The sequence below is a fragment of the Alosa sapidissima genome, chromosome 7 (assembly GCF_018492685.1).
Source record: "Alosa sapidissima isolate fAloSap1 chromosome 7, fAloSap1.pri, whole genome shotgun sequence".
In the NCBI taxonomy this organism is placed as follows: domain Eukaryota; kingdom Metazoa; phylum Chordata; class Actinopteri; order Clupeiformes; family Clupeidae; genus Alosa; species Alosa sapidissima.
The window spans coordinates 15,199,799-15,217,156 of NC_055963.1; the positions used below are offsets into that span (position 1 = coordinate 15,199,799).

The following is a 17,358-nucleotide window of genomic DNA, read 5'->3' on the forward strand; positions in this document are numbered from 1 at the left end:
CAGACTGACTGGCAGTTGATTTAAGTTACTGGGCTTGAAATACTTCAGGATAAGTTAGTTAGAAATAATCAACACAGAATCATTCTGGGGTTTGTATTGCCAATTTGGATAAGTGCTTTTCCAGACAACTGACTAACAAAGAATAGACATTTGCATTTGTAAATATAATGCGAGTTGAAATGGTGATCCAAAATGAAATTACTTTAAAAGACCAGGTAAAAAAAAAACGGACTAAAGGACCATCACATAACATGACGTACTGACAGTAGTAGGTGTGCAAGTCAACTTGAGGGACTACTTTTTTCTTATAAAATTAAATTTAAAAAAATGAAAACATTAGATATCCTTCAAATGCTTCAACAACAAAATAGGTTAGACTTTACAGATTTACCTTGCCTAGTACAACACTCGCAAAAGCCAGCTAGAAAAATACAGAGCAATTCTACAAAACACGGCACAAATCTGCACAAATAAAAAGTCCTTTTGTCATTGTCCCATTGCACTATTGCACAGTGGTCAACCTGTCAGAGTATCTTGATGACAGACACTCATACTTGACTGACACTGCATGGGACACTACGGGTGTTTGTTCAGCGGCAGCTTCCCTTTGGTTGATTCAAAATATTTGAGGACCAAACATCTATAAAACCTACAATGTACATAATCACAACAATAACAATCTACTTTGATACACTGACAGATATAAGAGTAAAAACAAAAGATAAGGTATTAGCACTAGACAGGAGCATACAATAGTACATATAAAAACTGTAGCCTGAAATTGGCAGCCAGTAGCTGGGCCAGCTTCAATAGTCGGACTGGGACTACTTCAGGAGTGGAGAAGCGAAGAAAGTTCCCTGCCGGTTGAAGCCCACTGCCGATTTACTCTTGCTGCCAAACCTGTAGCAAAAAATTAAACCATTCTTAAAAGGAGCCCAGGGCCGCCAGACAACACAGCACAACGCAGGCAATAACTTTGGAACCAGAGGGTAGAGGCAGAGGAGGAAGTTATTTTTACCAAACGGACTTTGGTCAAGAGCTTCAAGGTCAGAAAGAGCCTCTGACTTGGCATAAAATTAACCAGCATCTCAAACATTTCAAAGATAAAAACGCTATGTACACACTCCAGGAGCCATTTTCAGGATTAGGCATAGGTATCATCAAATTCCAAGTTAGAGAGGGCTTACTTACACACAGGCACTCACTACATACATATGCACCATCAAGCTACTTTCAGCCATCCGGCTATAGTAGTCATGCAAGAAGGAGCCAGTAGCTAGCAAGTTAAACATCTACTACCGTTCAAAAGTTGGGGGTCACTTATAAATGTCCTTGTTTTCATGTTGTAAATTACTGTTGTAGAAAGAAATGGCTGATCTTTAATGCAATATCTACATTGCCCATTATCAACCATTCATCCAATGTTCCAAAGGCACATTCTGTTTACTAATCTGATATCATTTTAAAAGGCTAACTGAGACAACATTGGAGAACCCTTTTGCAATTATGTAAGCACATAACTGCTGCCCTGATTAAAAAAAAAAATGCAACTTATCTCAGCTGGTATTCTGGAGTGGATGATGGAGTGGAATGGAAATTTTTAAATGACCCGAAACTTTTGAACGGTTTGTTTGTTTGTTTAATTTAAGGCCATTTCCGCAACTAAGGCTATTTAATGGCCAGAGCACTGTATGTTATAGAAACTTAAATATGTTTCTAAAAATCTATGCTAATTAGATATTCTAAAACCTTCAAAGGTGGGACCTTACTAAAAACATCAGCTAGTTTGATGATAAAATTGTTGTCTTTTGGTTTGGCAGGGCAACAGATCAAAATATGGCTCACTGACTTTTGAACGGTAGTGTGTATGTGTACAAGGAGCAGGCTGAGGCTTCGGGGAGCTCTGATCAGCACCAAATGCCTGTATTGTGTAAGGGGATTTATCACATACTTGGGAGTGATCTTGTTCATCATACGGCTGGATAGGGAGCTGGAGGACGGAGTCTTGGTTATCTGGTGCTCTGGAGTGGTGAGCGGTCCCAGCATGCTCACTGCAGATGGATGGATAGAGTTCAGAGTTAGTAAAAGGCACTCGCTCAGCCTGCATACTTCCAGCAGCACACTGCTGATCTTGTGCAGTGTACACACAGTTTATACAAGTTAAAGTAAACAAACGTATATAGCAGACACTTTTATCCAAAGCGACACGCTAGTTATCAGATGGCTACTCTAACACTGCTTTGCCACACCCAAGAGTAGTGTTACAAACGTGTGCACTTTACGACCGCAACATCAGTCATTGCAAGCGTCTCTTGATTGATTAATCACCCACTATGTGGATACTGTTTTTAGAATTGATTTAGATTAAGTGTTATTTAGTATAATTTGTATTTTAGTATATTCTTTATCTTCTACTGTCCTTATTGCTTAGTTGTGTTTTTTTTATATAATATACTTTTAATTACCTTTTTCTGCTGTTAGTCAATGTGTGTGTGATGTCTGCATGCTACTGAGACCTTGAATTTCCCCTGGGGATCAATAAAGTATCTATCTATCTATCTATCTATCTATCTATCTATCTATCTATCTATCTATCTATCTATCTATCTATCTATCTATCTATCTATCTGTACGTCAACTGACCACCAATCGTTTAAACTAGACAAAATTGAGCATCTGAGACTGTCAAGGAGAACATTCAGGTTGGACTCAGGCTGATAAGTAACACTTGAAGTAGGCAACACAGTCACTTCATATAATCAATACTAATGTACTCTCTTTCTTCTGTGTAAAAACATTGGTGGAAACATTTTTCCCCTCTATGTATGACATACATACATTAGTACAACACATCAAAGAGTTTTCCTGTCTTTTTGCTGGTCTTGTTTGCATTCTGAAACAAGACATTCTGAAGATGACGATGACCACTCACCTTTGTGGTCTGGCGTGGCATAGCAGTTGCTGTTCTCAATGATCATGTGATCAAGGTGGTGGTCCTGGTCATTCTCCGCCATCATGTACTGGCTCCAGTACTCGGTGGGCAGGGCAAGGAGGCGCTCCACCACCTGCGTCCACGCAGAAGAAACCGCATTACCACTATGAGGTTTACTGCCTATTGCCTCATCCTCTTCAAACCCACATAAACACAGACTACCACGTACAATAACCTCAAGGCACACATTAGATTACATTTCATGAGATATGATGCCTTAGGGGAACAATTCTTATGGGGCTTGCTTCAGAGAGAAGGGTATTCTGGATGATGCCATCATGGATTAAAAAAAATAAAAGTTGGCAGTCTGTAGCAGTCTTTTTAAAAGTGTTACTGTCTAGTGTTTGAGTATTAGTACCTTTGGCTGGCGTTTGGTGTCCTGGAGAATTGTCATGGGTTCTGGGTCAGGCACTGCATGACCCACAATCGTGGGTCCAAACACTCGTGCCAGATTGGTGACATTCATTTTAGTAGCTGAACTCTGGGCAACTCTGACAAATAGATGCAATGCAGACAGTTAATATATACATTAATAGAACAACATTCAGATTTGTTTCTCCTCATTCAAATAACCCTTTCAGTACACAGATTTTGTGTTACAGACTTTGTATTAACAAGGTTGATATACTATTTCAACAAAAATAGAATGATCATATTTCCTCACATCTTCTCTAAGCACAAGGCAAGTGAAGTAGCACAGTGTCACTGACCTCTGCAGATGAATGACCAGGAAGGCCAGAGTGTCACGGTGGGGCTGCGGCAGATCGCTGATGGTCTGGTACATCAGGGCAATGCTGTTGTCCTCATCGCCCACCTCTGAGGAACAGAAAAGAGTTGTTCATCACATCTTAACTGTGACACAAATGTGCATTGAAGTTTTGGAAGAATTCAGTCCTATTGAATCATGACTATGAGTCTTGGAGTGATTACATCAGCTGAATTTATAGTGTTTATGAGTATACAGTACAAATTTCCAGTCTCAATCTTTTAGCACATTTAAATAAGCTTGATTACACTCGTCTGAAAACATAGCCAAAAGCCAAACAGAACCAAGAGGCATAGAGATACTATAAAACCGTCTTCAGAGTGCTTCCTTCCTCTATAAATATTTTAACAAGTTAGAACAAAAAAAACATCACTCTACACCATTACAACTACAAGGGTACAGAAAGGGAATCTCGCTGCTGAATCTCAAACCACTATTTGAACAATGAACACATATAGTTAATGTGTGCTTTTATGCCCTTAGAATTGTATTTACTCTAGCCATACCACTCAATGTCAGAGGGCCAGTGCATTGTTCAGTCACAGTGAACACAACCTGATCATGTAGGCACAAACAGAATACATACTAGTCCTACAAAATATAGGGCCTGGCCTGATCAGAATGTGCAACACGGGCTTGTCCTGGGCTCTGGCACCCACCTGCAGCATCCATGAAGGTCCGATTGAGCCGGAAGGTGAGCAGAGGCTCCCGCAGGTTCCTCAGGAAGTCCTTCAGAAGGCCTGTGATGGCGTGGATATCGTCCACCTTGCTGAGCAGCGGGACAGTCTTCCCACGCAGGAACTTGTCCTTCAGCTCGCGGACTGTTCTCTCAGCTCCAGACAGCCGGTACAGTCCAGCCTGCAGGGGGTGACAGAAAGGGAAGAGGCACACATGTAAGTCATTCCCTCACTCTCCACCTCAAACTGGTGTGTGGTGAGCATTTTGGCACATAATGGCTGCCATGCATCACCCAGGTGGGTGCTACACATTGGCGGTGGTTAGTTCCGCCATCACTTTGAAGCAGCTTGGGTGCCTTGAAAAGTACTACAGAAATTGGAGGATTTGGCAAATGAACCCACATGCCAGTTAAGCCTCTCAGAGACAGCATGCTGCACTGCCTTACGGGCAGAGAGCGAGTTGGCTTCTGAATCATATCTCACAATCCTGGCATTACACAACTCTCTTAATCCTGTAATCCAGATTAAAATTTACTTGAAATTCCGATAACATCATGATTATTAAATTGTCCTCTTCTCATGTGAAACCTTGACAGCAGTCAGAAGCTCAGGACTCTGAGTTCTCACCTCGTTCAGGCCGCGCTGCTCAATCTCATTCACACAGTGGACCACCAGAGAGGGGATCATGGGAGACGAGCCCGACACGTAGTCCGCCAGACTGCCCTGGTCACATGACAGGAAATAAAACAAGGACCATCAGAGTGGGACACACAACAGCAAACTACTAACCCAACATTGCAGCCACATTGTGTCCTCTTGACATAGCACAGACTATGGCCTACACAAGTGGTTGTATTTGGTCATTGAGAATGTCACAGAATTATTCTGATAAGCTAGATAAAACGGCAAAAGGGTTGCAGTCTGAAGTTGACGAGTCAGTGCCCCTACAAACTACCAGCTGGCTCATTGCTGAAAAATTACCTGACTGAATGGCCGAATTTACGGTGTCATTTTTTAATTCATTTCAGTTGTGTGTGTGTGTTAGTTTTCATTGAGCTGTCCCAAAGTGGAAGTGGCCGCAATGTCCAGAGTAGAAGGAGGATTACAGTTGAATAGTTAGCCAAAGATGACTGCACATGGTAGTAAAATCCCCGTTCTTATTTTAATATTAAGGTCACAAAAATTAACCAATTGAATCAATGAGGTAAAATCTTCGCTGATAAAATTGGTCACACTAAGTCTAGATCTCTTATCTGCACTCTTTGCACCATACTGAAGGCAGGGCTTAAAGTAAAAAAAAATCCTGAGCCTGAAAGATTTTCGGGGTTGTACATAGGACCCACACAGCCGTGACACACCAGAGATCCGGCACGCAGCCGGAATACTTTAAGCCCTGTGAAGGGGCAGGACTAAGGAGTAGAAATGGGATTGGGCCCAAGTCTCTTATCTGCACCATACCTCGCCAATCTTAACTGGGGTGCCAGCCATGGTTGGTATGCATGGCAGCGGACAGCGCTCGCGGCACTCAGGGTGGGACACCACGCGGCAGTCTCGGCACTTCAGAGAGATCTTCCCAAACTTGATCCTCTTGCCACAGGGCACACAGGATTCAGGTTTGATCACCTGTTACAAAGAGAAATGATGGCACATCATTCAGCTTTAACCGTCTTGACTTTTCTTTTTCAGGGTTGCCACAACTATACAATGTCCCTTGTCATGATATACAAAACTCAGTGTCATTACACTTTTGACATTTCAAAAAAAATGTCACCATATAAAACCTCAACTATAAATCAATAACTGGCACCTAGAAGTGAAACCAGACAGAAGCAAAAGTCCATGCACATATTATGATTTAACAGGGTATACAGCAATCCTTAAGTTAAATTTACTACTTTTTAATACCTTTTTTACTACCTTCAGATTTTGTTTTTAAACAATCACGACACTGAATTGCAAGTGTTAATCAGCGACCTTTCTATTATTTACACAGATTTTGACATATATAACATACAAAAAAGAATAGATTTACATTACATTACATTACATTACATTACATTTGGCTGACGCTTTTTAACCACATAAAATGTGCAATGGAGAGAATGGATAGTTCCAGCAAACTGGCTGGCATTCACTGCAAGTTGATGCATTACAAACTGGCATCTTATGAACTGCTGATTCACAAACTGGCACCCACTACATGAACTGGTGAACTATTGTTTGCATGTGTGCTATAGGCCTAATATGAACTTGTGGGCAAATCTGATGATGTACCCAGTTTTGTTTTTACCACACGTGAATGACTTCGCGATGTCAGAGTCGGGAAACATTTCTTTAAACAGCTCCGAAATTCCTTCATTGGAGTTCAATGAGTGGTGTTTAACTGCAGCGTTCAGACACCACAGAGCCTCCGCGCGCAGTATTGGTGTGGTCTGACCACCCGGAGGTCAGACGTTGCTGGAGCCGTAGCATTGGCCAGTAGGCCTACCGTGGCACTAATTTGCGGCGGTGGTGGTGGAGGTGCAGCTGCACAGACAGCTGAGAGTGGTAGAATTAACTGCTCTCTCCGAGCACGCAGTCCAATTATGTTTAGTGGATTGCATATGCGACCGAAGTGAGTTAGCCCCCATCCAGTTGACAGTGATGGTTTTTTTTACACACCACAACAATAAGCCTGCCTGTTATTCCCTACTACAGGCCTGAGCCAGTCGTTAAACACTGGGTTGTTCACCCAGCTATCAAAACACTTGCATTTGCCCATGAAGACGACGATGATTGTCCAGTCGTTGAAGATATGCCTTGAAGCAAGTCTAAAATAAAACGTAAGCCAGCCACTTCTGTTGAGTGCGCAGTGTTCTGAGATGATGCCGAACGACCACTGAATATGACGTCAGCATCAAACATAAGTTGAGACGGAGACGAAAGATCTTTGATTATGTGCCCAGATATGCTAAAGCCCACATTTAAACGAACTAACGCGAACTTAAGCAGATAGAATTTCAATCAGAATAGGACGCCTGAGTCTGAAAAAATAATACCCAATTTGGAAAACATAATACCTCTGAGACCACATTTAACACTTTTAATGGCCTTAAATGACAATTTTGATTTATCACTTTTTAATACTTTTTAAAACCCTGCGGACACCCTGTTTAAAAAGCCATACTTGTCTCATTTAGAATAGCTCTGAAACTGGGATGCGAACACGTCGCAGAGGGAACGCAAGAGCTTGGACATCTCGCTCACACAATGAAACAATATTTCTGTCGGGCGCCTACTATGGACCTCACAATGCAAGGGACAAGAATCAGCCTATATTTGCGCGAACAATAACGGACAGCAGCTCTTCAACTTGGCTCATTAAAATCTAAAAAGTATCATTTTAAATCTCAAAGACCGTGCGGTCAACAACTGAAGCAGATATCCATAGACCAGACATACATTTGCGTCATAGGCTGCAGATAGTTTTAATTGTAGATAGGCCTATACTCTTTAAAGTTAATAGCAGTTCACATTCCTTCTTATTTCGGATTTAAAACGCACAACAGTGCATTAGATTAGGCTACAATTTAAATGGAATTTAAACGCTATTGTCCTCTCGTTTTCCATCTCGCGAACTCCAATACAGTAAAGGCGCATTATCGTTCATCTTTTGGCTATTTCTCTTGTTCTGATATTTATTTATCTCACATTTTTACAACATAGCTAAACACAACACCAATACACAGCCTAAGCACAAACAAGCACACGTCTAAGTCTAGAGGAAAATGCGGATTCAACTTTCGGAATAAAGAAACCTCTACAAATTGGCTAAGCTATAACGACTTGAGATATTTGCTGTTTACATCAGAATTGTCCACGGTGTTATGGATCCATTTGTCTGCAACACAACATAGATGTTGTAGCCTAGGCTATCTTTAGAAATACAGGAGCAGCTTACTATACTGAAGAGTGATGACTGCCAGAATATCCCCAAACTCTCGGATGTACATTAAAACTTCAGTAGGCTAGTCATGTCCAACTTAAATTTGAAAATATTTAACAATGTAACTGAGATTGCAGAATTGTGGGAAATCTGGAGTCGGTGAATCACCAAACCCTAGAGCGGTAGTAGGCCAGACCTAGGCACTATTGGATATCTATTCAACCACCAGATATGGCACTGTATGGTTTGGGGGTGCCCGGCATAGAAAAGATTGAGAACCTGTGGTCTAAACATAGACGTTTTGGGCAATATTGATGGTTGCATGTTAGATCTGAAATTAATTGGGTCGCGATGGTCTGTCATTTTTAAAAAGTGGGTCCCCAGAAAAAAATTATTGATAAAGACTGTTCTAAACACTGTAAAAACAAGGTATGATGGCCAAAAAGCAAAATGTGTTGTTAAATCTGGCAGCAAAAGCTGGCGGTAGATGCTCTCCCAGCTGTCTTACCGTTTTGGAGACAAACTCATGCAGGCGCAGGCCCCCATTGTTGCTAGGAGTGCTGGGTAGTGTGGAGGTAGAAATCTGTCTCTCAGGCCGGCCTGGCTGCTTGAACACTGTATCATTGGACTGGATGGAGTCTGTGTCCCAGTCCTGTGCTGCTGACGACACAGGACCAAATAAATAAATAACAACAACACCACATCACTTAAGTTCTACCATGAAAGAATGCCCTGAAGAGCTGTTTTCACAGCCATCAGCACCTGCTATAAAAGAAGTCTATGTAACGAGAACTTTCAGACTGACACAGATTGATCTCATTTTGGACACATCATGGATCTTCATAAGACTACACAGCTAAATGAAGTGAACCGAGAGACATTCCACCTGTCTTTCTCCTGCTGCGGGTCCAGTATGGTACAGACTCAATAGTAGAAACGGCCTCAATGGGTCCTCCATTAGCAGGCACCGTCACAGTGGTCTTTGCCACCAGTGACTCGTTACCCTATGGACATACAGGGCAAGAGAAAGACACACATACACAACTATTTAACTGTACAGCCGATGGCGTATGAATGACATTCTGTACACGGAAACGGTAACTGCAGAAGGACAGAGGGCAATAAAAGGCCAATTTACTTCGAAAATACAAAGGCCAAAAGGACATTTTTTTTCCAGGTAATTGCGCAAGCAAACAACTAGCAACTCTGAAATGCCATCAAGCACTGTTGCTGTACCTTGTCTGATGTGCGGCCAGTTGAGCGAGACTTCTTTGCACCATTAACAGGGCCTTCTGTGTGGTTTCTGGATGACCGCTGAAATTGTTAAAATATTAGATCACCCATGTGGCATGTCAGTCAAAAGATTACCAATAAGCATCAAAACAAGCACCCTACTTACTCTTTTTTGTCGCTTCTTGAGCCGAACATTTCTGACCAAGGAGGAATCCCAGTCCTGTTGTGTCCAAATTGATACAAAATCAGTACATTAACCATAACATGAAGATGCAATGGGACATCTAGCCTGTATTACAAAAGCCATTCACCTCTGCACAGCCATTGAGTGACTTACCAGTGAGTCATCAGTCTTGTCAAAACTGATGTCAGACAAAATGGAAGCAGACTCATCTATGGTTGTCAATCTGTTGGGGTGAAGGGAATATGTATGAAACCCTGATCATACAGCACAGGAAAAATGGCTTTGCAGTGAGTGAACACTGACAGTTATTCTGCCTTGCAAGAGAATAACAAGACGACTAATTTATTTAAACTTAGCAACTGCCTGTCCTGTTCAACACAAATGTTTTCAACAGAATGATGAATCTGTGTCTACTTCATTGTCCATTTAATGTGTAATGACTAGTAATACAAATACAATGAACTGACAGACTACCCTCAAATTTCAGATAATAATCCCAGGAAAAACAGCTTGTGATCTGCAGTCTCAGATGAAAGCTAATAAAGCATAAACACATTATTACTAAATGATGTCAATGAGGAGAGAAGAGAATAGAGAGAAGAAAGGAGAGGAGGAAACAGAAGAGTATAGAAGAAGATAGTAAAAGAGAGGAGATGAGCAAAAAATGGGGCGAGGAGAGAAGAAGAGTTGAGATGAAAGAAGAGTATGGACCCTTTCAAGAGAGTTCCATTATCAGCATCATAGTTGGCCCCACAAGACTTCCTTTTTAACATTCCATATGTTATCTTAATGCAGAGGAAGTAGATTGGGGCCCAAATAGAACATTCAAGCATTGTTATTGTTTTTGTTTTTATTGTTGAAAAGGTCTATAAAAGAGGAGAGTGCATCATCCATCAAACCGGGTGTTTCAGGGCCATTGTCCTTACCTTCGGCTGGTGTTGAGGTTGGCGGGAGCAGGAGATCGGAAATTGAGGAAGGCCAAGGCAGAGCGTTGCTCTTCATTCAACTGGATGCTGTTACTCGAGCCCTCGGAAACCAGCAACTCACGTATCAACTGGATTTGGCGGTCCTGCAGAAGCAAACAGCACTTGAGAGGATATTCGTCACATCTCTACATAGTGGGTGAATTGGTAGGTGAACAGTTGGCACATGTACAAATCTGCAATGCAGTACTTCTTGCTGTAGGAAACCAATTAATTCCTTCAACCAGATTCCAGTTATAATATGAATGAACTATCAGTGTCTCAACACGTCCCTCTTACCAATTTCTCACAATCCGCCTCTGCCTTCTGCCGCCTACGAATCTCAACGTCCACCTGATTCCGGGCGTGTTTGAGCTTCACTTCCAGAGCACCTCTCTCAGTCTCGACTTTAGCCAGCACCTCTTTACAGGAACAGAAGTCCTGCTCCAATTTCAGCCATTTGCGTCTACAGTCCTCGAAATTCAGTGCCATCTGAATAAACTCTGGTTGGGAAAACACAAATTCCATTAAATATTTTAAAACAGAAAGTATTGGAAACGCTGTTTTGTAACGTAACGGCAGATAGTAATCAACTACTTACGTGGCTCAACACCCTCGCTGAGCAACTCCACCTGAGCCCGTAGGCTCTGGAAGAGGCCGTGAAGACTCCTCACTGTTGTATCCATGGTCTGAGCAAAGGCAGACAAGAAAACCGTTAGCATGCATTGCTACCGTTCACATCGCAAATGCCGGTTATTCGAACCCCTAGCATAACGTTAACATGACCTAACATTAGTGACAAAGATATTGTTTTTCAGTATATTAGTTTAACGTTGAACAAACTCCATTACAGTTGACACTAATGACAAGCCAACGTTAGATGACGAGGTGCCCTAGTCATTGCTAACGGTAAGCTAAACGTGTAACATTATTGTTATCATAAGGTGGTCTCATTTGCAATGTAACATTAGCTTGAATGTTAACGTAGCTAATATTAATCCTCATTTGCAATGACGATAACGTTAAGCTTAACGCTACGTGAATAACATTTCACAAACCAATTCAAGATAACGTAATACTTTGTTAAAACAGCAATTTCAACGGACATTAGAACATGCCTTTGAACTTTGATCACGCAAATTAGTAAAGTTAACGGCTAACGTTACCCAGCTAAGGCTAGTTCTAACCTTCCGAATGCCACTGAATAACGGGTGGATGTTATCCGCTAGGTCGTCATCTATGCTAAGTTAACTAGCGAACATTTGCTGTTAAAAATACTAATTCGTGACTTACATACTTTTCAGCTCAAAGCGGTATCGGATCTCGTTGTAATAAACGTTATGGTCCCATCCAACCTTCACATGAACATCAAATGCTTTCCATCACCACCATGGCTGGGGTTACCGCAATAACAACAGCCTACTGTTTGTAAAAAGATAGAAAGTTGCATTTCAAATTTTCCCGGCGACCAATGACAATGAAGACGTACTGTCGTAAACTAGATGACGAAGCACGTATGGGCGGAGTCAGACACGCAGGGTAGCAAGCAACAGTCAACGGACTGGAGGGCAATGCTTTTCATAATTAAGGGCCTTTAAAGGCTGACTGAGAACCGGATCTGGACCTTATTTAGGCCAGATCAACGTTAGAGCCAGTTTAGATTCAAGGGTTGTGGATAAGCAGTGGATGCCAGTCTAGATTCAAGGGTTGTGGATAAGCAGAAACTGGGAAAATAATTAAACTACCGTAGTCTGTATGAGCCTAATTGTAACCTATTTCATTGTAACCTATGGAAAACCTGCACTATTAAAACAAATGTGTTGAAAACAATACAACTTGCATTGTTCTACATTTAACACATCTCTGTGTAAAGATAGGGACAACACAAGTTTGTTTCCTTTTTTTATTTGTTGCACAAAATGTGTTGCAAATAACACAACTTGCGTTGAAAATAACTCAACCTTGGTCTCTGTATTTATCCCAATCCGTGAATTAGTGAAACACAGCACACAGTGAACACACAGTGAAGTGAAGCACACATTAATCCCGACGCAGTGAGCTGCCTGCTGCGCTCGGGGAGCAGTGAGGGGTTACATAGGTGCCTTGCTCAAGGGCACTTCAGCCGTGGACTACCGGTTGGGGATTGAACCGGCAAACCCTTCGGTTACAAGCCTGAAGCCCTAACCAGTAGGCCACAGCTGCCCCGATCATCTCTGTGTCCAGACAACACTTTCGTTTTAAGGGTGTGCTGTGGAATGTTGTTTGAAAGGTAGGCAGCAAAGGTGTGCCAATATTCATAATAAAGCTTAGTCCACTGAAGCTACAGCCTGTCATAACACTAGTGAAGAAAAGTCATCATCCAGAGGGACCACCATTTCCATGTTGTCAATGACGATAGCTGCTCAGTCCACTGCTGGTCCAGAGAGTCAGTGCCCACCTCAGTGCCACTGGTCCCATGGTAACATGTTACTGTGGCCAACCTGAGTGAAACTGTCCGAGCCATCTACTGCACTGGTCTGCACACAAAAATGTGTCCGGTCAAGAGGCAATGGACATCGGGGAAAAGTGACATCGAGGAGATGGGGCAAAAGTGATATCAGGGAGAGACTGGCCTTTTTCCTGTGATGCTGGAGTTTCCTGAGGCTGAGTTCATTACTGCTGGAGTTTCCTGAGGCTGGCACCATACCACAGATGCTTCATCAGAGATTTTGCGACCACCACTGCCAGCCCACTCCATCTACTTAAAGCAATAAGGGCCACTGTTCCAACAGGGAGAAGACTGTACAGCCGATTTCCACCCCCACCAGGCAGTAGGCCTACTCATCGAGACCCCCATGCTGACATTTCCTGATCTACAGTGACCATTCAGTCTTGACACTGAGGCCAGTAACACGGGTCCCAATTCAGTGCTGTGGACTGTTTTAGCTTCACTCTGGCGATCAAATTCGCTATTCTAACTAGCCGCCAGGAGCATCATGTCATGGGAATCTGCATCTGGCTCTGGTCTATTGGTGCAGCAGTTCAGGAGTCAGTCAACAATGTGCACCCCATAGCCCTTGTGTGCAAATGGGAGCTCTGAATGCCAGTGGGCTTAGCGTTTGGCCTTCCTCAGAGATAGAGGTGTGTGTGTGTGTGTGTGTGTTTGTCTGTGTGTGGAAATCTGTGCTAGAGTAAGTACTAACAGCCAACAGCTTTGGGAGGGACCCTGATAAAGCTCAGGGCTCGCCAAAAGCAAGCCTATGATAGCGGCTGTGGAGGAGAGGTGTCTGTTCCTGGAGATTAGGGATGGGCTTATTGTTCTGAATCCAAACACAAGAAAGGAGTCTATCCTATATTCATGAGCTAGATGAGCAGGTCTTAATCTCAGAGAAAGTTGGATTGTTGAGAAAACTCACATTACTCATCACATTATGAAGGCAACTGGAAGCAAAAGCTTTTTGGAGTTTTCTCAACTTTTGAGGTGTTTGGTGTTTTAAGCCCCCAACGTCGTCTTCCAGACAGCGCTGCATGTAAGGCACTAGGGTTAGGCAAGGGTTAGGGTTAGGGTTAAGGTAGTCGATGGTGGGGGCTTAAAACACCATCGAGCAACTTTTGACTACTGTTGTTTAGATAGTTTAGACAAGAGTTCTTGCTGCTTGGATGGTGGTGTTCACCTAATTTAATAATAATAATAATATTGAAAAAAATATATATTAAACTGCACAATGTGCACATATCAGATCTGGTCTGATATCAGAAACTAAGCAATGTCAAGCCTTGTTCGATACCAGGTGCTGTACATTTTTTTGTAGCTGGGTGAACCCAGACAAACCTGTTAGCAAATTTGAATAGGGAGGGAAAGTGAAAACCAGCGCCCCAAGTGGTTGCGTTCCTATCGCAGAGTAGCTCCCATAGACCTTCACAAATATTGTGAAGCCAAATCAGCAAAGTTATCCACCAAAAATATTTTTCAGTGTCTATACAGTAATAATCTTCTAACTGTGAAAATGTTAGTCCCTATTTTGCCTTATTTAAAAAAAATTGAAATTGCTCCTTTTGTTTCATAGTCAACGTGACTTTACCCTTCGATGTTTATTAGCCTGGTTAGCATCGGCACTTAACAATAACTGCCAGCTCTTCATGTGAGTAGAAGCACAACACCAGTTATCCAGATATAAAGGTAATCACCACGCGGTTTACATCACGTTCTGTTATTACAAAAATATGTTAAGCCAGTTAAGCAAATTGCCGTATTGATCAGTTAGAGATTAAGCGCCCAAACCTGTGACGTCACATGCAACTGTAGTAGAGAGGGTTAAAGCGGAGCTAGTAATCAAGGATCTTTGACTGTAGTTCGTTATCACCATGTTACGAAAAAGCTCAAAACAATTCAACTGATCCTAAAAATGACCACTAGAAGCAATAGAGGTGACCCCAGTGCCTAGCATAGGGAAGGCATTAAATTAGGATCCCAATGTGCACCGAGATATTTTTTTTCTAAAAAAAAATCCCATCCACTCCGCTAAACTCTAGGAACGCAACCACTAGGTGGTGATGAGATTACTTTACCTCCCTGCAGGTTGGTCTGGAAAAACGCCCATTGACATCCGTTTCTGAATCACGAAAAAACCCAGGAAAGTGTATTTTCTTTGGAATTTAGTAACTGTGTTGAAAACCTTTGTTTACAAGAAATATGTTTACTGCACTTCTGAAACGATTTGGTAAGACTTCAATACACAAATTTAAAAGTGCTGTAGCGATGTCACACGGTCCCTAAGCTAAAACATTTTTTGTCACATAGGCTACAGCAAACCTCTCCTCACAATCCGCTAAGTGCCTGTCCCCTGAATACACTAAAAAAATGTGGTCTCTGCCCAGGCTCCAAAAATAACAAACTTTTCCAGCCATTCACAGATGAGATGTGCGTTCAGGAGAGTTTCAGTTGCACGGGAGGGAGGGGCGAGCTAGCTCTCTGTTTTGTTCGAAGGTAAACAGAAGTAACATTACCCAACATCGCTTAGAGCACCTTTAAATTTAATTTCACTTCTGGTTACGACTATGGAAACAGTAAAATGGCAAGTTCGGATATGGCGTCAATGGGCTTCTTTCCAGGCCGACCTGCAGAGCAAAATGAAATTTGCTGGGTTCACCCAGGCTGTTTTTTTTAAAACATTTTTTTAATTTCTGGTGAAAAGATTAGCATCCTGTGCACCTGCACATCCAATGTCCTTGCAACTACACTTTAGCCTCGTTGTGGTCTCAGCAATTATGAAGTTGCAGCCTGAATCTGATACAGTCCATTTTAATATTTGAAGTGTTTTATGAAGAATAGGCAGTCTAATTAACCACGCAAGAACTGAAAAGATGACCGTGGATTAGGCTATAATGTTATTTTCAATGTACATGAAAACCTTCTATTTTTTTTATTAAGTTTTTCCATAGGTGTTATACTAACAAATATTAACAAAAACCCACAAACCTTACAAAACCCAACTAAGTGTAAAAGACATGAAACATACTAAAGACTTTTTGAATAGATGATAGACAGAGCTTGTGATCACAGACAACATGAAAGATATAAAGACAGTATTTGACAAAACATTACGCTACCAGGGACAGATTACAATGGGGTGGAGGAGGTGCGTGTGTGTGTGTGGGCATGTCCGTATGTGTAAGTGTGTGAGTGATGAATGTTTTTGTATTGAAATCAGCAGGATTGGGATAATATGAAATGTTGTAAGTTGTAGTATCCTGCTTATAAGAGGGAGTGGGTATGAAGTTTTGAGTATGATGGGTTGGGTCAGGCTCATCAGATGTTTCCAGATAGAAATATGGATTTTGTTTTCTAGTTCATGAGGATGGTTTTCTTGGCGACAGCTAGCACGACCAGCAGAGTTTTACTGTTAAGGTGGTTCAGGTTGATTGTGGAGGTGTCTCCAAGCAGACAGAGAGATGGGGACGTTGGGATGCAGCAGCCAAACAAAATGGAGAGGATCCCTGTAACCTTTTCCCAGAATTGCTTTATAGGAGTACAGTGCCAGAGTGCATGAATATATGTGTCCGGGCAGTTCTGAGTGCAGTGGGGACAGATGTCAGAAGTGAAGCCCATATGAGATCATTTCCTTTCAGTGAGGTGAGTCCTGTGGAAAGTCTTGTATTGTATTAGCTGCAGGTTAGTGTTTTTGATCACGAGAAAGGTATTTTTACAGACTTACTGTAGTTTCAGAAATTGGCATCGGTAGGAATAGATAGATCTGATTCCCATTTGGCAGTGGGAAGACTTATGGTGATGTCTGTTTGTGTCACTATTCTGTATAGGATAGGAATTTGGAATAACCCTGATTTCATTTGCAACAACAAAACACTCAACTTCCACACCTGGAAAGACAGAGGCTTTACTCATCTGCAACATTTTTTTGGCAACATGGCAATTTCTCCACATTTGCGGACTTGGTCCAGAAATTTGGCATCACCGACAAACACTTCCTACAATACCTTCAGATTAAATCAGCAATTAAATCAACCACCAACTCCAATGGTCAACTTAGAACTCGCCACACCTATCTCACAGCTAAACAATATACCATCCTCAAAAAAACTACTATCCAAAATCTACATGAAAACATTCTAAATATATAAA

General features: G+C 41.9%; 1 protein-coding gene across 2 annotated transcripts; it reads right to left on the reverse strand.

Annotated features, from left to right (window-relative positions):
• Nucleotides 1–79: 79 nt before the first annotated feature.
• racgap1 (Rac GTPase activating protein 1) lies at nucleotides 80–12,196 on the reverse strand. Of its 2 annotated transcripts, none has more exons than XM_042096793.1 (17): nucleotides 12,037–12,196; nucleotides 11,341–11,428; nucleotides 11,040–11,242; nucleotides 10,704–10,846; nucleotides 9,931–10,000; nucleotides 9,760–9,813; nucleotides 9,597–9,674; nucleotides 9,247–9,364; nucleotides 8,869–9,017; nucleotides 5,894–6,058; nucleotides 5,063–5,158; nucleotides 4,418–4,616; nucleotides 3,703–3,808; nucleotides 3,351–3,483; nucleotides 2,933–3,065; nucleotides 1,952–2,051; nucleotides 80–900 (listed from the first exon to the last, which is right to left on the reverse strand). In XM_042096793.1, exons 2-17 carry the CDS (start codon nucleotides 11,423–11,425, stop codon nucleotides 825–827), a joined length of 1,908 nt encoding a protein of 635 aa, XP_041952727.1. In that variant the 5' UTR covers nucleotides 11,426–11,428; nucleotides 12,037–12,196; the 3' UTR covers nucleotides 80–824. The 2 variants fall into 2 exon arrangements, with proteins under 2 accessions (XP_041952727.1, XP_041952728.1); XM_042096794.1 differs by having other exon boundaries at nucleotides 12,033–12,196.
• Nucleotides 12,197–17,358: the final 5,162 nt, after the last annotated feature.

Excerpts from the sequence above, each read along its gene's own strand:
- racgap1 (XM_042096793.1), bottom strand. The coding sequence starts at position 11,425 with ATGGATACAACAGTGAGGAGTCTTCACGGCCTCTTCCAGAGCCTACGG. Across the intron at positions 6,059-8,868 it reads ATGAGTTTGTCTCCAAAACG|GTGATCAAACCTGAATCCTG; the intron begins GTAAGACAGCTG and ends TCTTTGTAACAG. Across the intron at positions 3,484-3,702 it reads CTGGTCATTCATCTGCAGAG|AGTTGCCCAGAGTTCAGCTA; the intron begins GTCAGTGACACT and ends TCTATTTGTCAG.